This window comes from Podarcis vaucheri (genome assembly GCF_965113315.1).
Source record: "Podarcis vaucheri genome assembly, chromosome: 12".
Classification (NCBI taxonomy): Eukaryota; Metazoa; Chordata; class Lepidosauria; order Squamata; family Lacertidae; genus Podarcis; species Podarcis vaucheri.
The window spans coordinates 65,145,339-65,168,369 of record NC_138750.1 but is presented as its reverse complement, the minus strand read 5'-3'; the positions used below and the strand labels follow the sequence as shown (position 1 = coordinate 65,168,369).

At 50.8% G+C, this 23,031-nt stretch overlaps 2 protein-coding genes across 2 annotated transcripts in view; one reads left to right on the top strand and one right to left on the bottom strand.

Annotated features, from left to right (window-relative positions):
* LOC309514839 (uncharacterized protein) overlaps positions 1-18,479 on the top strand; it is a 38,405-nt gene extending 19,926 nt beyond the window's left edge. Inside the window, exons 4-5 of the mRNA XM_082192215.1 lie at positions 11,246-11,332; positions 11,876-18,479. Of these exons, the coding sequence (XP_082048341.1) occupies positions 11,246-11,332; positions 11,876-14,322 (2,534 nt within the window). The 3' untranslated portion in view covers positions 14,323-18,479. The remainder of the gene's footprint in view (positions 1-11,245; positions 11,333-11,875) is intronic.
* Positions 1-23,031, bottom strand: part of LOC309514872 (vomeronasal type-2 receptor 116-like) — a 112,858-nt gene that overhangs the window by 49,801 nt on the left and 40,026 nt on the right. The gene's annotated exons all lie outside the window — the stretch shown is intronic.

Sequence of the window (23,031 nt, the reverse complement as noted above, 5' to 3'; positions counted from 1 at the left end):
CCAGCGATTTGTCGGCTTTGCCAACTTCTATCGTAAATTTATCAAGGGGTTCGCAGCCCAGACGGCGGCCATTACGGACACGCTCAGCTCCAAGAAAAAGAAGTTCGTCTGGACGGAGCAGGCGGAGCAGTCCTTTCAAGCGCTCAAGCGTCTCTTCGCGTCGGAAGAGCAACTGCTACATATTGACCCCAGCAGACCGATGCGGGTGGAGACGGACGCGTCCGACAGAGCCGTGGGAGCTGTCCTGCTGCAGAGGGACCCGCAGGGGGTCTGGAGGCCGGGAGCGTTCTACTCCAGGAAGCTCAGCAAGTCGGAGCAGAACTACACCATCTGGGACAGGGAGTTGCTGGCCATTCATGCAGCGTTCAAGGCGTGGAGGCATTTCCTGATCGGCGCCAAACACACCGTGCAAGTCTGTACGGACCACAAGAATCTGGAGCACTGGCGCACGGCGAAGTTCTTGAATCAAAGGCAGATACATTGGTCTGAGTTCTTTGCGGACTTCGACTTCCGAATAGAGTACGTCCCAGGCGACACCAACGTCATGGCGGATGCACTATCCCGAAAGCCGCAATACCTCGAAGAGACGATGCCAGCGGCGGCCATGCACATCTTCGCGCCAACAGCGTGGGCGTGCGCATCAGCTGCAGTAGACCTGGATGCAGTGCGGCGTGCGTTGCAGGACGACTCATTCGCGCAAGCGAAGATGGCAGAGGTGCAAAGGGGCACGGCGAAGAGCAACGAGTTCCAGGTACGAGACGGCTTGCTTATACGTAAAGGGGCCATCTACGTGCCGGGAGACGACCTTCGCGCCAAGGTACTGCAACAGTTGCACGACGCACCCACGGCCGGACACTTTGGCACTGAAAAAACGGTGGAATTAGTCGCAAGGGACTTCTGGTGGCCCAGACTGAGAGGGGAAGTTGCAGACTACGTCGCGAGGTGCGACACCTGCCAGAGGGCTAAGCCGGTGCACAAACTGCCGGCGGGACTGCTGGAACCGCTGCAAACACCGTTTGAACCATGGGAGAGAGTGGCCCTGGACTTTGTCACGGATCTACCCAGCTCGAGAGGCAAGACAGCGGTACTAGTGGTGGTGGAATTGTTCACCAAGATGGCACATTTCATTCCGTGTGCGAAGGTGGCCACGGCGGAACAGACCGCCAAACTGTTCATAGATCACGTGTTCAAAGTGCATGGTCTGCCACGGTCTATACTGTCCGACCGAGGGCGCCAGTTCATCTCCAATTTCTGGCAGAGGCTGATGGGTTTCCTGAACGTCAAGATCAACCTGGCCTCAGCGAGACACCCACAGACCAACGGGCAAGAGGAGAGGGTCAATGCCATCATGCAGCAATACCTGAGATGCTACGCCAATCAGCAGCCTGCGACGTGGGTGGATTACCTGCCGCTCGCAGAATTCGCCTACAACAACACGAAGCACGTGTCCACAGGAGTGACGCCGTTCTTCGCCAACAACGGGAGACATCCCAGAACCTTCCCGGGACTGGAAAGAGTAGGGGAAGGGGAACCGCAGACGGCGGACGCTTTCGCGTCGGAGCTGCAGGAGGTCCACAATCAACTCCGACGGCAGCTGGAGCTAGCTAAGCACGCATACAAGGTGCAAGCGGACAAGCACAGGAGGGTTGGAGAAGAGGTACGAGTGGGAGACTGGGTCTGGTTGGAAGCCCACGCAGTGCCGACCAGATCGTTAGCCAAGAAGAAGTTGGGGCACAAGCAACTCGGTCCCTACCAAGTCGAAGCACAGATCAACCCGGTAGCTTTCAGGCTGGCGCTGCCGGAGGGTTCCAGAATGCATCCGGTGTTCCACAGGTCGGTGCTCACTCCCTACAGGGCACCTCACAGATTCCAGGAGCCAGGAACGGCACCGGGTCCGTTCCGGGAGAGGACAGAGACGGGGGGTTTGAGACCGCAGGACCCCATCAATGAAGTCACGGAGATTTTGGACTCCAGATGGGGAGAAGAAGGAGTAGAATATCTCCTAGCCAGAGAGGGCACCCGGGCCAGCGCTAATAGCTGGGTGCCGGACTACGCTTTGGAGGAACCCCTGCTCAAGGACGAGTTTCATGCCCTTTTCCCACACAGACCCATGCCAGCAGGCTTTTTCGACGACTGGCTTTTCACCCCCACGCTTTCATCAAGCACGTTCCATGGGTTTGACTCGGACGGGGAACCCGCACAGAGCACACGTTCCCCGGAAGGGCCACCCACGGGATCGGCATCGGACACCGCGGATTGGGGGGTCGATCGACCGGAAGAGCAGTGGCGCACGAAGTGGCTGAGGATGACAGAGCCAGCCGCGGACCCGAGGGAGACCGCCGCAGAGACTGACAGGGACGTGTTCGGGGAGGAGCTTGGGTTCGAGCACGGCGGCACAGAAATGGAAGCGGAGCTGCTCAGCGTCGACGAGCACGAAGAGAGAGAACAGGAGGTCTTCAGTTGGCGGCCAACCACGGGGAGCGAACTGTATCCGGCATTCACTCCCATGACGATGGAGCACCCACACCGGACAGCGGGGAGGGGGGAAGGGGGGGCTTCGAGGGGGGGATGGATGTCAGGGGTTCAGGAGCAGAGACGCAGGAAAGGGAGGAAACAGAGAGCGAGGGGGAGGAAGATGAAGGAAGGATGAGTGATGATGACGACCCGAGATCCCCGAGCCTTTCCAGTGAGTCAGAGGACTCCCAGAAAGGAGCCCCAGTGGTCAGAGCAAGGGGGGAAAGAAGGGGGACACCCCAGGAAGAAGGGGCCAGAGAGGAATCAGAGAGCAGCAGCTGGAAATCGGGACCAACGTGCCCAGCTGGGAGCAGCGGGGAGAAAGGGGACCAGGCATCAGGTTCCGGAGGCTTTCAGCAGGAGGGAGGACATGAGTCAAGACCAGTCACGCCCACATCAGGGAGCGAGGAAACGGTTAAGAGGAAGGTAGAGGGTTGGGCGCGCGCTCCAAGTTCAAATGCAGCGGAAGCTGGGGCAGTAAGCAGCCCGGAGAGTGAGCCAGGTCCCAAAGCCCGCCGCAAGGAGGCAGAAGGCTCCGGGGGGTCTTCAGCTTCGGAAGAGTCAAGGAGGGAGGAGACCCAGGGGGGCAGAGGGACCCAGAGACGTAGAGAGAGACGTAGGAGGTGGAGCAAGGCTAGGGTATTAAGCTGGTGTGCAAGGGGCGGAGACTCAGACGGGTCTTCGCCGACCTAGAGCAGAAGGCGTAGAGCTGCACGCTGCAGTTCGGAAATGAATCCTGTAACTCAATAAAGACTCTTATAAAGTGGACGCTGTGTGGCGTGGTCCTATGTGAGCTGGGACCTGGTAGCAGCTCTGACACTCATGATGCCTTCTCCTGCACAAGCTGCTTACAGGGACTGTCAGAATGCTGTGATGGGATGATGAGCTGCTTGTGCGTAAAATCCAAGTCCCTCAGAGTTTGGGCAAGTTCACAAACCTCTGTCCGTAACGGAGCCCCTTAAGCATGGCTCCATCAGTCGCTGGCAGATTCCGACAGTGGTTGCTTTCGGAATCTCTTCCAACATAAAAGCTCCTTAACGGAAACACGTTGTCAGAGCTGCAACCTGATCCCAGCTCACTTAGGACCACGCTGGCCAGCATTCACTTTATAAGAGTCTTTATTGATTTACAGGTTTCATTTCCGAACTGCAGCGTGCAGCTCTACGTCTTCTACGCTAGACTGGCGAAGTCCCGTCTGACTCCCCGCCTCCTGTACACCAACTTAATACCCTAGCCTTGCTCCACCTCCTGCGCCTTTCCCTCCTCCGCTGGGTCCCTCTGCCCCCCGAGGTCCCCTCCTTCCTACTCTCTTCTGACGCTGACGAGGACCCCCCTGACCCTTCTGCCTCCTTGCGGCGGGCTTTGGGACCTGGCTCCCTTTCCGGGCTGCTTACTGCGCCAGCTTCCGCTGCATTTGAACTTGGCGCGCGCGCCCAACCCTCTACCTTCCTCTTGACCGTTTCCTTGCTTCCTGATGAGGGCGTGACCACTCCTGACTCATGCCCTCCCTCCTGCTGACAGCCTCCGGAACCCGATGCCTGTTTCCCTTTCTCCCCGCTGCTCTCAGCTGGGAATGTTGGTCCCGATTTCCAGCTGCTGCTCTCTGAACTCTCTCTGGTCCCTCCTTCCTGGGGTGTCCCCCTGGGTCCCCCCCTTGCTCTGACCACTGGTGCTCCTTTCTGAGAATCCTCTGACTCACTGGACAGGCTCGGAGATCTCGGGTCGTCATCATCACTCATTCTCCCTTCAGATTCCTCCCCCTCGCTCTCTGTTTCCTCCCTGTCCCGCGTCTCTGCTCCTGAACCCCTGACATCCATCCCCCCCTCGAAGCCCCCCCTCCCCTCCCTCAGGTGTGGGTGCTGGGTGCTCCATCGTCACGGGTGTGAATGCCGGATACAGTTCGCTCCCCGTGGCTGGGCTCCAACTGGAAACTTCCTGTTCTTCCGCCTCGTGTTCGTCGGCGCTGAACAGCTCCGCTTCCATCTCTGTGCCGCCGTGCTCGAACCCAGGATCCTCCCCGAACACGTCCATGTCAGTCTCTGCCTCTGTCTCTCTTGGGTCCGTCACTCAATCTGGCATCTGCAGCCACTTCCTGCGCCACTGCTCCTCCGGTCGATCGTCCCACCAATACGCTGTGTCTGACGCGGATCCCGCGGGCGAGCCTTCCGGCGAACTTGGGCCCGGTGCTGGTTCCCCGTCCGAGTCGAACCCGTGGAACGTGCTTGATGAAAGCGTGGGAGTGAAAAGCCAGTCGTCGAAGAAACCGGCTGGCATGGGTCTGTGAGGGAAAAGGGCATGAAATTCGTCCTTGAGCAGGGGTTCCTCTAAAGCGTAGTCGTGCACCCAGCTATTGGCACTGGCCCGGGTGCCCTCTCTGGCCAGGAGGTATTCTATTCCTTCTTCCCCCCATCTGGAGTCCAAAATCTCTGTGACCTCGTTGATGGGATCCTCCTGTGTTGACCCCCCCTGCTCGGTACTCTCCCGGAGTGGACTCGGTGCCGTTCCCGGCTCCTGGAATCTGTGAGGTGCCCTGTAGGGAGTGAGCACCGATCTGTGGAACACCGGATGCATTCTGGAGCCCTCCGGCAGCGCCAGCCTGAAAGCTACCGGGTTGATCTGTGCTTCGACTTGGTAGGGACCGAGTTGCTTGTGCCCCAACTTCTTCTTAGCTAACGATCTGGCCGGCACTGCTTGTGCTGCCAACCAGACCCAGTCTCCCACTTGGATCTCTTCGCCAACCCGCCTGTGTCTGTCAGCTTGCACCTTGTATGCGTGCTTCGCTAGCTCCAGCTGCCTTCGGAGCTGATTGTGGACCTCCTGCAACTCTGATGCGAAGGCGTCCGCCGTCTGAGGCTCCCCTTCCTCCACCCTCTCCAGGCCCGGGAAGGTCCTGGGGTGTCTCCCGTTGTTGGCGAAGAACGGCGTTACCCCTGTGGACACGTGCTTTGTGTTGTTGTAGGCGAACTCGGCGAGCGGCAGGTAATCCACCCACGTCGCAGGCTGTTGATTGGCATAGCATCTCAGGTACTGCTGCATGATGGCATTGACCCGCTCCGCCTGCCCATTGGTCTGCGGGTGTCTCGCTGACGCCAGGTTGATTTTGACGTTCAGGAAACCCATCAGCCGCTGCCAGAAGTTCGAGATGAACTGGCGCCCCCGATCGGACACTATAGATCGTGGCAGACCGAGCACTCTGAACACGTGGTCGATGAACAGTTTGGCGGTTTGTTCCGCCGTGGCTACCTTCGCACATGGAATGAAATGTGCCATCTTGGTAAACAAGTCCACCACTACTAGTACTGCTGTCTTGCCTCTGGAGCTGGGCAGATCCGTGACGAAGTCCAGGGCCACTCTCTCCCATGGTTCAAATGGCGTTTGCAGCGGTTCCAGCAGTCCCGCCGGTGGTTTGTGCACCGGCTTGGCCCTCTGGCAGGTGTCACACCTCGCGACGTAGTCCGCGACTTCCCCACGCATCCTGGGCCACCAGAAGTCTCTTGTGACTAGCTCCACCGTTTTCTCCGTGCCAAAGTGGCCGGCCGTGGGCGCGTCGTGCAACTGCTGCAGTACCTTGGCGCGAAGTTCGTCTCCCGGCAGGTAGATGGCCCCTTTGCGCATGAGTAAGCCGTCCCGTACCTGGAAGTCGTCGCTCTTCGCCTTGCCGCTGTGCACCTCTGCCATCTTCGCTTGCGCAAATGCGTCGTTCTGTAACGCACGCCGCACCGCATCCAGGTCCACTGTAGCTGAAGCGCACGCCCACGCCGTTGGTGCGAAGATGTGCATGGCCGCCACTGGCTTCGCCTCCTCGAGGTATTGCGGTTTTCGGGACAGTGCATCCGCCATGACGTTGGTGTCGCCTGGGACGTACTCTATGCGGAAGTCGAAGTCCGCAAAGAACTCTGCCCAACGAATTTGCCTCTGGTTCAGGAACTTCGCCGTGCGCCAGTGCTCCAGATTCTTGTGATCCGTGCAGACTTGCACGGTGTGTTTGGCGCCGATCAGGAAGTGCCTCCACGCCTTGAACGCTGCATGAATGGCCAGCAGCTCCCTGTCCCAGATGGTGTAGTTCTGTTCCGATTTGCTGAGCTTCCTGGAGTAGAACGCTCCCGGCCTCCAAACCCCCTGCGGGTCTCGCTGCAGCAGGACGGCTCCCACGGCTCTGTCTGATGCGTCTGTCTCTACCCGCATCGGTCTGCTGGGGTCGATATGCAGCAGTTGCTCTTCCGACGCGAAGAGACGCTTGAGTGCTTGAAAGGACTGCTCCGCCTGCTCTGTCCAGATGAACTTCTTTTTCTTGGAGCTGAGCGTGTCAGTAATGGCCGCCGTCTGCATCGCAAACCCCCTGATAAACTTGCGATAGAAATTGGCAAAGCCGACAAACCGCTGGACCTCCTTCCGGTTGCGCGGACTCTTCCAATCCAACACCGCGCGAACCTTGGCGCTGTCCATGGCTAGCCCCTTGTCCGACAACTTGTAGCCCAGGAAATCCATCTCAGTCGTGTCGAACTGGCACTTTTCCAGCTTGGCGTACAGTCTATGCTGCTGCAGCCTGCTCAGCACCTCTCTGACGTCTTGGTCGTGTGCTTGCTGCGATTCGGAAAATATCAGGATGTCATCCAGGAAGCAGACGCACTTCTTGTAGAGGAGCTCTGCTAGCACGTGATGCATGAAAGCTTGAAAACAGTGGGAACCATTTTGTAATCCAAATGGCATAACTCTGTATTCGTAGGTGCCCAGTGGCGTAAACATGGCTGTCTTCCACTCATCGCCTTCCCGCATGCGGATGAGGTTGTACGCCCCTCGCAGGTCCAACTTGGTGAACACGCGTCCCTTTCGCACCGTCGCTAGGAGGTCGTCGATCCTGGGCATGGGGAAATCAGAGGGCTTGGTCATCTTGTTTAAGATGCGAAAATCAACTACAAGTCTTTTTTGGGGGGTGTCTTTCTTCTTCACGAAGAAAACAGGACTGCCCCCTACTGCCGTGGACTCTCGGATGAAACCGCGTTCCAAATTGTGATCAATGAACTGCTTGAGTTCCTGTAGTTCGTCCTCAGACATGGAATACAGCTTCCCCTTTGGCAGCGTCGCCCCAGGCAGGAGGTCAATCTTGCAGTCATATGGTCGGTGAGGGGGTAGCTTGTCCGCCTCCTTCTCGCAGAAGACCTCCAGAAAGTCCGCATACTTGTGGGGGACCGCTTGCATCGTTCCCAACTGCAGCTGTGATTCCTCCTCCTCCCCCTCCTGCCTGGGCAGGATGCAGTGTTCTGCACAATACGAAGAGCCGAAGATCAGCTGCCGCTGATACCAAGCCATCGTCGGACTGTGTCTGTCCAGCCAACTCATGCCCAAGACAATGGGCGTGTCAGACAGTTGGGTGACATTAAAACTGATGACTTCACTGTGATTCCCAAGCCGCATCACCATCGGTGGCGTTTGCTTCACCACCTGCCCCCCTAACAACTCCCTGCCATCCACCGTGATGACCTGCAGGGGCAGCGTGGCAGGCAGCAACTGTATAGCGTGCTTATCGATGAAATCTTGCCCCATAAAATCCGCATTGCTTCCCGAGTCAATGGTGATTGGCACGTCTATTGTGAGTCCATTGGGTAGCTGGAGCGATGCGGTGAGCTGCACCACTGGTTTGGGCGGGAGGGGGTCTGTGGGCTGCAAAATCTCTGGGGACTGTTTCACTGACACGTCTGGCTGGGCCCCAGCGCCTCTGTCTCCAGCCAGACTCCGTCGTTTCCCTGCTGTGGTTCTCTGTGCTGAACTGCTTCAGTCACCATTGCGGAGGCTGCAGTGTGCTTGTGGAGCCTCTGGGGACACTCTTTCGCCATGTGTTGAGGGCTGTCGCAGATGTAGCACTTCCGGTTCCTTCTAGGAGGCTGAGTTTTGACTGCTCCCGGCGCTAGGGCTCTGGTTGCTGACTGAGCCCTGGCACCTCCCACCTCCATAGGTTCCGCTCCCCCTCCTGGTGGAGGCGTGGATTGCGCACGCGCAGCTTCTCTGGGAACGAAGGAGAAACTTCTCGCTGCTTCGCGCCCACTGCGCCCCTCCTCCCTGCTCCACGGACGTTCTTCCAGCCGCACCCCCACAGCCAGCGCCCTCTGGACCACCTCCTGCGTGCTCCGGGGCCTCTCCCCCCTCGCAATTTCGTCTTTAACTGCGCTGCTCAGACCTTCCCAGAACAGGTCTCGGACTGGAGGTGAATCCCTGTCCCATTCTAGGGCACTGACCAATGCAAAAAAGCGGGCGTGATACTGCCGTACACTGGCCCTCCCTTGTTTCAGTACGTGTATTTCCCTCCGAGCAAGGTCCACGTCTAAGCTGGATAAAAAGCACGCATCCATCGCTTTGATAAAGGCATCTGCGCTCTGAAGCGCTGGGTCCTTATCCCTCCACAAATTGCGCAGCCACGCTTTGGCATCTCCATGCAAATGGGATAGGATAAATCCCACCTTCTCCTCCTCATCTCTAAAGTCCTTTGCTAGCAGTTGCAGTGCGCACAGGACATCTGCTTTGAAATTGGGGTACTGTTGCAAATTCCCATCAAAATGAGTTACAAGACCGCCTGTTCTCCGTGCCAACCCAACTCCCTCCGGTTTGGGTCCCGGTTGCCCTTGCTTAACGAACGCATCAAACCTGGCTTGGAGATCTCTGTAGGCAGCCGCTGCCTCCTCCTCCCTTTTCCTGGATGCGAGTATTTCCGAGTTCAAGTGCGTTACTGCCTGTTGCAAAGCTGTAAATTTCTCTTCTTCCGTCATTTTGCCAACCTTTGTGAGCTTGCCAACAGACACCGATTCTTTCCCCCTCGCAGCTTCTGCTCCCGCTGCGAGGTTTCAGGTGTCCCCGGGAAAAAAAAAATGGGACGGGACTTACTGTCAGAGCTGCAACCTGATCCCAGCTCACTTAGGACCACGCTGGCCAGCATTCACTTTATAAGAGTCTTTATTGATTTACAGGTTTCATTTCCGAACTGCAGCGTGCAGCTCTACGTCTTCTACGCTAGACTGGCGAAGTCCCGTCTGACTCCCTGCCTCCTGTACACCAACTTAATACCCTAGCCTTGCTCCACCTCCTGCGCCTTTCTCTTCTACGCGGGGTCCCTCTGCCCCCCGAGGTCCCCTCCTTCCTACTCTCTTCTGACGCTGACGAGGACCCCCCTGACCCTTCTGCCTCCTTGCGGCGGGCTTTGGGACCTGGCTCCCTTTCCGGGCTGCTTACTGCGCCAGCTTCCGCTGCATTTGAACTTGGCGCGCGCGCCCAACCCTCTACCTTCCTCTTGACCGTTTCCTCGCTTCCTGATGAGGGCGTGACTACTCCTGACTCATGCCCTCCCTCCTGCTGACAGCCTCCGGAACCCGATGCCTGTTCCCCTTTCTCCCCGCTGCTCTCAGCTGGGAACGTTGGCCCCGATTTCCAGCTGCTGCTCTCTGAACCCTCTCTGGTCCCTCCTTCCTGGGGTGTCCCCCTGGGTCCCCCCCTTGCTCTGACCACTGGTGCTCCCTTCTGAGAATCTTCTGACTCACTGGAAAGACTCGGAGATCTCGGGTCGTCATCATCACTCATCCTCCCTTCGGATTCCTCCCCCTCGCTCTCTGTTTCCTCCCTGTCCCGCGTCTCTGCTCCTGAACCCCTGACACACGTCTTCTGGACTCTCTGCGTGACAGTTTCCGGCGAGGAGTGGGTGTCCCTACAGGAGGTCCTGAAACCTCCCCACTGTTTTCGCTGGAAGTGTCTCTGAGCCATCCCTCCTGCTCACTTCCCCTCAGCTCACCTCCTCTCCCCCTGCTGGTTCCCTCTTCAGCTGCTGAGTCTCTCCCAACCTGTGTGAGCCCTTCCACCTCCCTTCCTTCCGATGGCAGTTCCCTGACATTAGCCAATTGTCTTTCATGTTGTTTCTATGGATATTTGGAATAACTTTTTATTGCTTTTAAAAACAAGGATCATAGCAATAATAAATGATACAAATATGTAGACTGAGTCTTCTCATGTCATTTGTATATCTCAAAAATAGCAGAATAAATTTGCAGGAATATCTATAAGAGGCATGTCCAACACGTCAATAGCGATCAATCCGTTGGTTGTGGGATGAATGTTCATAGATTGCGGCCTTCCCTCTGCTGGAGATGTGCCTGAGGGGCTGTTGCAACACAATGTGTGGGCCCAGTCCAGGAAGCAACCGCCAAGCTCCTCTCACAGGAGGGGATGTTTTGCCGCTGCGCATACCTGGCATGTCAGGGGAAGCAATCAGCACCAGGGGAAGCAGTCTGAATGCCCCCTGGCCCCTCAGAAGAAGAAGCCGGTGCGCGCCCACCTACCCTACACCCATCCCTGGGTGGTAGATCACTGCCAGTTTTTATATTGGATCGTAGATCACAGCCTACTTCAAGTTGGGCATGCCTGATCTATAATATGTGGTTCATCATTAGTAGTCAGTGTATGAGTTTTGGGTTCATGAAATGGTTTAAACGGAAACAAAAAAGGGAAAACAGGAGAGAACAGAGAACATTGAACACCACATAGCCGGATGCCTAGACAGGAGCTCTTGTGGCTGTTGTGCTTAGATTAAGTGTGAGTAATAGTCATTTTCCCTGGTCTCCTCATGAACATGCGGGGGGGGGGTTCAAAGTGAAGAAGGTAATTTACATATAAATTTAAATTTGGACCAACCAGATTGAGGACACTGCTGATGGGGCATGTGCAGGTGAAGATGTTGCTGTTTGTTTTACAGACAAGGTGTGGACGTTGCTGGATCCTGACCAAAGAGTTCTGCATAAGGAAGTCAAGGAGAAGAATTGTGGGATCATGGACTCTCTCGGTAAAACTCCCTATTGGATCATAAGATCAGTTTTGAACCTCCATACATACCTCTGTGATGAACCTCCACTATTTGGATGGGGACCAGCAGCATCTGAGATGCTAACATCCCCGCCATGAGCCCTGAATGGAGGGATATCAACTCTTTCCTCTCTGAATTTTCTTTGTCTAGTCATTCCTTTTTAAGCAATGACCAAGCTTGTCTGAACTTCCCTGGTCTTTTTAAATGTCGGCCTCAGAGCTTTAAGGGAAGTTGAATTAAATTCTGTCAGGTTTGTGGTTTTTCCTTCTATTTGCCTTTGATTAACCAAAGAGATGACTGACCTTGGAATGGATTCCAGGATTGAGCGAAACAAAATTTATCCCAGATAAAAGCCAGCAATATGTCAGTAAATACCAGCCAACAAAGGCAGTGAAAATTATAGTAAGGCCTCACATCAGACTCTTCAGTTTTTTCTCTATCCCAAACATTCATTAACTTTGTTCAATAATGTGGAGCTCCATTTCTTCCTGAGGCTCTAATTCGCTTCTCTCTTCATTGCAGATGTTGATGAATTGGAAGGGAAGAACAAGGGGGACCACACCAGAATCCACATAGCGGAGAAGTCAAATAAATATTCAGAGTGTGGAAAGAACGTCTGTCAGAGCTCCCAGTCCACCTCCCATCAAGGAAACAGCTTCATTCAGAGTAATAGCCTCACTTCACATGAAAGAACTCACAGTGGAGAGAAATTGTATCAGTGCAGAGAATGTGGAAAGAGCTTCAAACACAGTCAGAAACTCACTTCCCATCAAAGAATTCATACAGGGGAGAAATCCTTTCAGTGCTCCAAATGTGGGAAGAGCTTCAGTCGGAAATATAGTCTCACTGCCCATCAAAGAATTCATACAGGGGAGAAACCCTTTCAGTGCTTTGAATGTGGAAAGAGCTTCAGTCAAAGCACCCATCTCACTTGCCATCAAAGAATTCATACAGGGGAGAAACCCTATCAGTGTGTGGAATGTGGAAAGAGCTTCCGTAGCAGCTCCAATCTCACTTTCCATCAAAGAATTCATACAGGGGAGAAACCCTATCTGTGCTTCCAATGTGGGAAGAGCTTCAATCGGAAAGATAGTCTCACTTCCCATCAAAGAATTCATGCAGGGGAGAAATCCTTTCAGTGCTTGGAATGTGGAAAGCACTTTAGTCACAGGCAGAGTCTCACTTTCCATCAAAGAATTCATACAGGGGAGAAACCCTATCTGTGCTTCCAATGTGGGAAGAGCTTCAGTCGGAAAGATAGTCTCACTTCCCATCAAATAATTCATGCAGGGGAGAAATCCTTTCAGTGCTTGGAATGTGGAAAGCACTTTAGTCACAGGCAGAGTCTCACTTTCCATCAAAGAATTCATACAGGGGAGAAACCCTATCAGTGCTTTGAATGTGGGAAGAGATTCAAACACAGTCAGAGTCTCACTCCCCATCAAAGAATTCATACAGGGGAGAAACCATATCATTGCTTGGAATGTGGAAAGAGATTCAAACACAGGATGAGTCTCACTTTCCATCAAAGAATTCATACAGGGGAGAAACCCTATCAGTGCTTTGAATGTGGGAAGAGCTTCAGTCAAGGCGCCCATCTCACTTCCCATCAAAGAATTCATACAGGGGAGAAATCCTTTCAGTGCTTGGAATGTGGAAAGGGCTTTAGTCACAGGCAGAGTCTCACTTTCCATCAAAGAATTCATACAGGGGAGAAACCCTATCTGTGCTTCCAATGTGGGAAGAGCTTCAATCGGAAAGATAGTCTCACTTCCCATCAAAGAATTCATACAGGGGAGAAATCCTTTCAGTGCTTGGAATGTGGAAAGGGCTTTAGTCACAGGCGGAGTCTCACTTTCCATCAAAGAATTCATACAGGGGAGAAACCCTATCTGTGCTTCCAATGTGGGAAGAGCTTCAGTCGGAAAGATAGTCTCACTTCCCATCAAAGAATTCATACAGGGGAGAAATCCTTTCAGTGCTTGGAATGTGGAAAGGGCTTTAGTCACAGGCAGAGTCTCACTTTCCATCAAAGAATTCATACAGGGGAGAAACCCTATCAGTGCTTGGAATGTGGGGAGAGCTTTCGTCAGAGTAGTAATCTCACTTCCCATCAAAGAATTCATGCAGGGGAGAAACCCTATCAGTGCTTTGAATGTGGGAAGAGCTTCAGTCAAGGCGGCCATCTCACTTCCCATCAAAGAATTCATGCAGGGGAGAAACCCTATCAGTGCTTGGAATGTGGGAAGAGCTTTAGTCACAGGCAGAGTCTCACTTCCCATCAAAGAATTCATGCAGGGGAGAAACCCTATCAGTGCTTGGAATGTGGGAAGAGCTTCAATCAGAAAGATAGTCTCACTTCCCATCAAAGAATTCATACAGGGGAGAAACCCTATCAGTGCTTTGAATGTGGGAAGAGCTTCAGTCAAAGCGGCCATCTCACTTCCCATCAAAGAATTCATACAGGGGAGAAACCCTATCTGTGCTTGGAATGTGGGAAGAACTTTGGTCAGAAAGCCCATCTTCTTTCCCACCAAAGAATTCATACAGGGGGGAAACCATATCAGTGCTTGGAATGTGGGAAGAGCTTCAGTCAAAGCGCCCATCTCACTTCCCATCAAAGAATTCATACAGGGGATATCCCGAAACAACCTTTGGACCTCAGGTCCAACTATACTGATCTGGTGTCATTGCTGAAAGGAAACAGAATCATATTTAGGTGGGAATTTCCCCAAGGCCTATCCTTTACCTTTAAAGGTAAAAAATTCAAAATAAGATCAGTGGAGGAGAAAGAAATTTTTTTGAGAGACCACGAAGAGGACCTGCAAAAACAAGTGGAAGGAGAACCAGGAGCCATGCGACAAGCAGCAGTAGACAAGGCACTAACACGCTTGGGATTGGACATACCACAGAAAGTGATACCACCGTCAGAACAAGAGGAGTTATTGGGAGCAGTTGGAGGAAAATAATTTAAATACAACATGTCTCTGCAACTATTAAGCTGGAATATTCATGGGCTGAATTCTACGGAGAAAAGGAGAAAAGTCTTTTATTTGTTGAAAAAGGAGCATTTGGACTTAATTTGTTTACAGGAAACACATGTGATAAGGCTACACAGGAAAATATTGATCAACATGAGACTGGGTCAAGAATTTATTTCATCAGATAAGGTTAAAAAGCGAGGAGTTGTCATTTATGCAAAGGAGAGCCTTTCACCGAAATTTGTTTTTAAAGATGACCAAGGCAGATTTATTGCAATTGAAATTCAAACACAAGGAGAAAAAATTTTAATAATTGGAGTTTATGCACTGAATGAGGGGAAATCTGAATTTTATAAAAAGTTGCATGAGACATTGTTGGATTATATGGACTATATCATTATTTTGATGGGAGATATGAATGGAGTGGTATCCACAAACATGGACAAGTCGCAGAGACAGGTAGTTACGAAAGATGGCAGACTACCAAAAACTTTTTTTGAAATGACTGACAATATGGACTTGACTGATATTTGGAGAGTTAGGAATCCCCTGGCAAGAGAGGGAACCTTCTTTTCTGAAGCTCAAAAGACATGGACAAGAATTGACCAAATTTGGATAACTAGAGGGCTGGTACCCAAGATCAGGAAGGTTGAGATCTGCCCTAAGACGTGCTCCGACCATACTGCTGTGAAAATGGAGATGAAACTAACACCAACTGGTTCCTTCAGATGGAGGATGAATGACACTTGGTTCAGAGATCAAGAGGTGATTAAGAAGGCCCAAAAAACCTCGCGAGACTATTTTGAGATAAATTTGAAAACTACTGTGGAAAAAAGAGTAATCTGGGATGCAAGTAAAGCAGTCATGAGGGGGTTTCTGATTCAACAGAATTCATTAAAGAAGAAAGCCCAAAATGAGAAGAAGGAAAATTTTTTGGAAAAAATAAAAGAGGGCGAGAAGAAATTGAGAGTGAAACCCAATTCACAAGAAATTCTGAGAGAAATAAAGTTATATCAAGTGCAATATATGAAGATGATAAATCAGGAAATTGAATGGAAAATTAAACAAATGAGACAAAGGAGTTTTGAATCGGTGAATAAATGTGGGAAATTGTTGGCATGGCAGATGAAGAAAAGACAAAAACTTAATACCATCACTAATTTGGAAGTGGAAGGGAAAAACATTCAGAATCCAGTGGAAATTAGAAAATGCTTCCAGAGGTACTTTAAACAATTATATACAGAAGGGCCCCAGAAAGAGTTTGATATAGACCAGTTTCTGAAAATAAATGGACTGCAAAAAATCTCTCAAGAAAATAAGATAATGTTGAACCACAAAATTACGGAACAGGACGTAGAAGGTGCCATTTAGAATATGCAGTGCGAAAATCTCCAGGGCTGGATGGCTTAACCTCTAAATACTACAGAACTTTGAAAGACTGGATAATTCAAACACTAAAGGAGGTTTGTAATGAAATTTTGGAGGGGGGGAAAGCGCCAGAGTCGTGGAAAGAAGCATTTATTACACTTATACCGAAAACTGAGTCTGAAAAGACAGAACTTAAGAACTACAGACCCATATCCCTGCTGAATGTGGATTACAAAATATTTGCTGATATTTTGGCTAAAAGGCTAAAAAAAGTATTAGGGGAAGTGATACACAAGGACCAAACTGGCTTTCTCCCAGGTAGACATTTGTCTGATAATACAAGGAATATAATTAACATTTTGGAGAAATTACAAGAAGACATTATTACTAAAGCAGTTTTGATTTTTGTGGATGCCAAGAAAGCCTTTGAGAACATTTTTTGGAGTTTTATGAAGAAAAATATTCAGGGGATGGGGGTTGGTCAAGAATTTGAAAATGGTATAGGTGCATTTTATTCAGAACAAAAAGCTAAGCTAATAGTGAATAATGTGGTGACAGAGGAATTTAAGATAGAGAAAGGGACACAACAAGGTTGCCCAATTTCCCCATTACTTTTTATTTCGGTCCTGGAGGTTTTGCTAAATATGATTAGGAGGGACCATTTGATTAAAGGTATAATGGTCGGAGCTAAACAATATAAATTGAAAGCCTTTGCAGATGACCTAGTATTGACTTTACAGGAGCCAGAACCCGGTACTAAAAGAGTATTAGAATTGATTCAAGAATTTGGTCATGTGGCTGGATTTAAGTTGAATAAGTTAAAAACTAAAGTCCTTGAGAAAAATTTAACAACTATTGAGAAAGAGAGATTTCAGAATGAGACAGGTTTAACAGTGGTTAAGAAGGTGAAATATCTGGGGATTAACATGACTGCCAAAAATGGGAACTTATTTAAAGATAATTATGAGAAATGTTGGTTGGAGGTTAAAAAGGATTTAGAGATATGGTCAAAATTGAAGCTTTCCTTGTTGGGCCGAATTGCTGTTGTAAAGATGAATGTATTGCCAAGAATGTTGTTTTTGTTTCAATCATTACAAATTTTAGACAAGATGGATTGTTTCAAGAAGTGGCAGAGAGACATTTCTAGATTCGTCTGGCAGGGCAAAAAGCCCAGATTAAAATTTAAAATACTAACTGATGTAAAAGAAAGAGGGGGATTTGCCCTGCCAGACCTCAAGCTCTATTATGAAGCAGCAGCTTTCTGCTGGTTGAAGGACTGGCTACTTCTTGAGAACACAGACATTTTGGATTTAGAAGGTTTTAATAATGTTTTTGGGTGGCATGCATATTTGTGGTATGGCAAGGTTAAAGCTCATAAAGCGTTTAAAAATCATATTGTCAGGAAAGCATTGTTTAATGTTTGGACAAGATACAAAGACTTACTTGAAAATAAAACCCCAAGGTGGTTATCACCAATGGAGGCGAAGGCTCTGAAAAAACCCAATATGGAGGCCAAGTGGCCGAAATATTGGGAAATTTTGGAGCAGGAAGGAGACAAATTGAAATTGCAGAGCTTTGAGAAACTAAAAGATAAAGTGCGAGACTGGCTTTACTACTACCAAATAAGAGAGACCTTTAATTTAGATAGAAAAAGTGGCTTCCAGGTGGAAAAGTCAAAGTTGGAAACAGAACTGTTAGAACCCAAAACTAAGATCTTGTCTAAGATGTATAACTTGCTGTTGAAATGGAATACTCAGGATGAAACGGTTAAATCTGCAATGATTAAATGGGCACAAGATGTGGGTCATAATATTATGTTTGCTGGCTGGGAACAGTTGTGGACCACCGGTATAAAATATACGGCATGTAATGCCTTAAGAGAGAACATTATTGTCAGGGAACTGCCATCGGAGGGACAGGTGGTGGAAGGGCTCACGGAGGTTGGGAGAGACTCAGCAGCTGAAGCAGGAACCAGCAGGGGGAGAGGTGGGTCTCTGAGGGAAAGCGAGCAGGAGGGATGGCTCAGGGACACTTCCAGCGAGAACAGTGGGGAGGTTTCTGGACCTCCCATAGGGAGACCCACTCCTCGCCGGAAACTGTCACGCCGTGAGTCCAGAAGACGTGTTTCCGTTAAGGAGCTTTTATGTTGGAAGCGATTCCGAAAGCAGCCACTGTCGGAATCTGCCAGTGACTAGAGGAGCCATGTCTGAGGGGCTCCGTCACAGACAGAGGTTTGTGGACTTGAACAAACTCTGAGGGACTACGATTTTACGCACAAGCAGCTCATCATCCCATCACAGCATTCCGACAGTCTTTGAAAGCAGCTTGTGCAGGAGAAGGCATCATGAGCGACCCAGCCGGAACCGGAGAAGCAGGAGGAGCTGGAGCGGGTCCAAGCCTGGAAGAAAGGTACCGGGTGTTGGAGGTCCAGCTAGCGCTGCAGACGGCGAGGCTTGAGGAGAGGAGGGCTCTGGATGCAGACAAAAAGGGGAAAGCCACCCAGCTCGCCAGAAAGGTACCAGGATTGGTGCAGAAGTTTTGGGGGGGGGAGCCCAAGGACTATCATGCCTTTCGGACAGAGATGCAATATGCCCTCAATCTGCAGTTTGATGACTTCCCTGACGAGGAATCGCGAGTAGCTTTCGTGATTGGGCATCTTGAAAAGGGGGCGAGAGACTGGGTTAGGCCCCTGATGGCAGCGAATAATGACGTCCTAAAGGACACGATGAAGTTCTTTCGCGCCATGGATCTGATGTTTTCCAGCGATATTGAGCAGGGAGTGGCTTGCAAACAGGGGAGCCGATCTGTCCGTGAGTACTGGACTGAGTTCACCATGTTGGTTCACAGATTGGGGTGGGACTTATCGGCGGAACCCATTCAAATGCTGTTTGAAGAAGGGCTTTCTTCGGCGGTGAAGGATGAACTTTCCCAGGCGCCCAGGGCGGAGTCTATGGACCAGCTGACCAAATCTGCGCTGACCATAGGAGCGCGCCAGGAGGCGGGAGCCTTGGAGAGGCGGGAAGGGAAGGGGGAACGTTGGAGGGAGTTCCGCATTCCAGACATTCCAGAGCCAACTTTCCCGCCGGCAGAGCCGATGGAAATCGGAACAGCGCGCGCACAGTTTCAAAGCCCAGTGAGGGGGGAAAGAAGGAGGGAAAAGGCGCCCGGAAATGCTATCTCTGCCAACAGCCAGGTCACTTTGCCAGAGTCTGCCCCCAGAGGAAGGAATGGCAAGGGATGGCGGGAGCTGTTGAGGGAAGAGAGGAAGAAGTACCAGAGCAAGTAAAAGCCAACGCCTGGCTGCCACCGTCGGGGCACAGCAGCCAGGCCAAAGAGCAGTGAAAGTGCCCACGCCGGAACCTCCTAAACCTGCCCTAGTGATAGAAGTGTCGCTAGAGCTGCCAAACGGACACCCTCTAAAGATAAAGGCGCTGTTGGACTCAGGCAGCTCCTGCAATTTCATGAGCAAGGAGTTTGCAGCTGAACACCAGATACAGACGATCCCTTTAAGCAACTCCCTGCAGGTGACCACGATCGATGGCAGGGAGCTGTTGGGAGGAGAAGTCAGCTTGCAGACCGTCCCAATGATAATGAAGGTGGCAAGACACACCGAACTGATAGCGTTTATTGTGGCCACCTTGGGAGGAGCTCCCATTATTTTGGGGATGAGCTGGCTAGCGTTACATGATCCGCTGGTGGGCTGGCATCAGAGAGTGGTTTCCTTTGGGTCAGCACATTGCTTAGAACACTGCAAAGAGGGAAAGGGTTCGGCAGGGGCCCAAGCCACCCTAGCAGGGACTGAAGTAACGGAGAAAGTGAAGGTACCACGACAATACGCAGATCTCCGCGACGTCTTCAGCGAAAGGGAAGCTGACCAATTACCCCCGCATAGACCCTTTGACTGTCAAATCAATTTACTCCCTGGGGCACAGCTCCCAGTAGGCAAGTTGTATGCCATGTCAGACAGGGAGATGTTGGAACTAAGGGAGTTCATTGACAAAAATCTGAAGAGAGGTTTCATCCGAGAGTCCAGAGCGGTGGGAGGCAGCCCAGTGTTTTTTGTGGATAAAAAAAACACGGACAAGCCGAGGCTGGTGTGTGACTTCAGGGCCTTGAACGCCGTGTCAGAACCAGTGGCCTTCCCTATGCCCAGGATTGACGACATTTTGACAAGGGTGCGGAAGGGAAAGATTTTTACAAAGCTGGACCTACAACCTGATACGAATAAGGAAGGGGGATGAATGGAAAACCACCATGTTCACCCCTTTGGGGGCCTTTGAATATCTCGTTATGCCCTTCGGTCTACAAGCAGGCTCTGCGTGCTTTCAATCGTTCATGAACCACGTCCTGGGGCCTTTGCTTTACAAGAATTGTGTGGCCTTCTTAGACGACGTGTTGGTGTATTCAGAGAATGAGGAGCAGCATGTCAGAGATGTCAGAGAAGTGTTGAGCAGGCTGCAAGCGAACCAGCTGTGGGTGAAACTGGAGAAGTGTCAGTTTCATACCAAGGAGGTGGAATTCCTGGGGTACCGCCTGTCAGACAAGGGATTGGCCATGGATCCCGGCAAGGTCCAGGCGGTGCTGGAATGGAAAACACCCAAAACAAAGAAGGATGTGCAGAGGTTCCTAGGGTTTGGGAACTTCTATTGTAAGTTCATCCGAAACTTTGCCCACCTGACGGCGCCCATTACGGACTGTCTCAGCAGTAAGAAGAAATTCGTTTGGACGGAGGAGGCGGAGCGAGCATTCGAGGAACTAAAAAGGGCCTTCGCCTCTGAAGAACAGCTCCTGCATGTGGATTTACAAAAACCGATGAGAGTGGAAACGGACGCATCAGACAGAGCGATCGGGGCGGTGCTTCTGCAGCCAGGGGAGGAGGAGTCAGAGTGGAGACCGTGTGCCTTTTTTTCGCGAAAGCTGAACAAATCCGAGAGGAACTACACGGTGTACGACCGAGAACTACTCGCTATTCATGAAGCGTTCCGGAGATGGAGGCACCTGCTAATTGGCGCACAACATAAGGTGCAAGTGTGCACTGACCACAAGAACCTAGAGTATTGGAGAACGGCACGAGTACTCAACCAACGGCAAGTGAGATGGGCCCAGGCGGTGAAGTCCTGTGTGAGTGTCTGGAGGCGGTTGGAGGATGGATGGCGGCTGTCAGGGGTTCAGGGACAGAGGCACAGGGGAGGCAGGAGATGGAGAGCGATGGGAAGAATCCCAGGACTGCGAGGAGGAAGATGAGAGGGGTCCGAGGGATTCCATGAGCCTCTCCAGCGAATCTGAGATTCGCCTGTGGCCAGGACAAGGGGAGTTCCAGGGGGGACACAGCGAGGGCAAAGGGCCAGCAGGGAATCCCAAAGTGGCAGCTGGGAGTCAGGACCAGTTTCCCCACCAGAGCGCAGCGAGGGGGGAGGAGATTCCAGTGTGACAGGGGAAGCAGCTCTGGCAGCAGAGAAAGAGGGGAGGTCAGAGCAAGCCATCCTCCTGGAAGGGGAGGGGAGTAATGAGGGGAGTAGTGTAGCTGTCAAGAGGAAGGTTAGAAGTTGGGCGCGCGCGCCAAGTTCAAATGTGCAGGCGCGCGGAAGAACAGGGAGCCCGGAGGAGGAGCCAGGTCCCAAAGCCCACAGGAGGGAGGGAGAGCAGTCTGAGGATTCAGCGTCAGGGGAATCCAGGAGGGGAGGAACCCCGGCGGGCAGGAAGACCCTGCGGAAAAGGAGAGGAAGGAAAAGGTGGAGCAGCGCAGCCTTCTTAAACTGGTGTAGGGGAGGGACCGACTCAGAGGGGACTTCTACGGTCTAAGCTTACAGACGTACGGCTGCGCGTCGCTACTGTGGAACAACTAATGGACTTCAATAAAGACCTTTGTATATAAAGAGAAACTGGCGTTGGTCCTTTGTGAGCTGGGACCTGAGGCAGCCGTGACAGATGTGGTTTGTTTTTTCTTGGTTTTTTCTTTCTCCTTTCTACCTTGTTTTCTTTTGTAATTCTAAAAAATTTTCAATAAATATCATTTTTTAAAAAATAACCTGCATTTATCCAAAGGATAACAGGCAATTTTTCCAAAATCATGATGATCCCACCGTGATGATGATGATGATGATGATGATGATGATGATAAATGATTTGTACCAGCCACTCTGGGTGGCTTCCACAGAAACCAAAAATACAGTAATATCACACATTAAAAACTTCCCTGAACAGAACCATGATGTGTTCTCTCTATTCTCTCAGAAACAGGCTTACCTGTGGAGTCTTGTACATTGCTGAAATGACGGCCACATTCGCAGAGATTTCGGAGATGCATCCTCCGATCAGAGCTATCACTTTCTTCTGGTTGTGACCCTGGAAGTTGGGGACAAACCTCCCTTGTGCAGAAAAGAGGCTGAGGCTGGCCTTAGAGGTCATCCTGGCAGTGTAGTAGCTGTTGAGGATGTGAAATCCCAGAGAGACGTTGGATAAAATGTCGGGGTTTTCATTGATCTCTTGGACAGCAAATGCCAAGGCCAGGATGTGCTGGTAGTTCTTTGGCACCGAACTGTCATGGAAGTTACAGTTGTTAAAGCTGCTAATAAACAACAGTAACAGAAGCAACCAAAGGACATTCATACTCTTCTTCTCTCATCTGCTTGTTTCCAAGATTGACTTGCAGTTTGAACCTCAGTTGAGTCATTCCCTTTGCCAATCAACTGAGTGTAAAGTTAAGATTTTCTTTACATGTTCTCACAATGTACATAAAATATTTTGTATAGTTTTAATCTTATTTCTACTGGATCAGTATGTTTATTCATTAGTTATTAAATGTATAACCTGCCTTTTTTCCTTGAGTTTCATATACCTAACCTTTCTCCCATTTTCTTTCTTTATTCATCTTGCTAATCAGCCACATGATTACAATTTTCATTCTTTTATTGGCATTTCCCAAAATCACTTTAATTCCTATTTATTATTGTTATAATCCATTGCACCATTAGCTTAGCACAAGCTTCCCTTAAATTCATACCTAGAGAGAACCTATGTGATTCCCCCATCCTAACTTTTCTCATGTCAACATGGGCACACACTTTCCCAGGTTTCCTCCCCATTTGATCATTATTTCCTTCCTGGCTTCCAGTTTAGTACTGTGTTTCAGGGATGACCTGTTTCCTAGTATTTTTAAAAGGAAACTCAAAGAAGAGAAGTGAAATAGAATGAGACCATTTCACCTACTCTCCACTGACAATCTCGTTATTTCATTCTATGCAGTTATTACTGAAAATCTCTATATCAATAGACACAATCGAACGATAACTAAGATAAAATTGCATCACGTAACTAATAATGGATTAT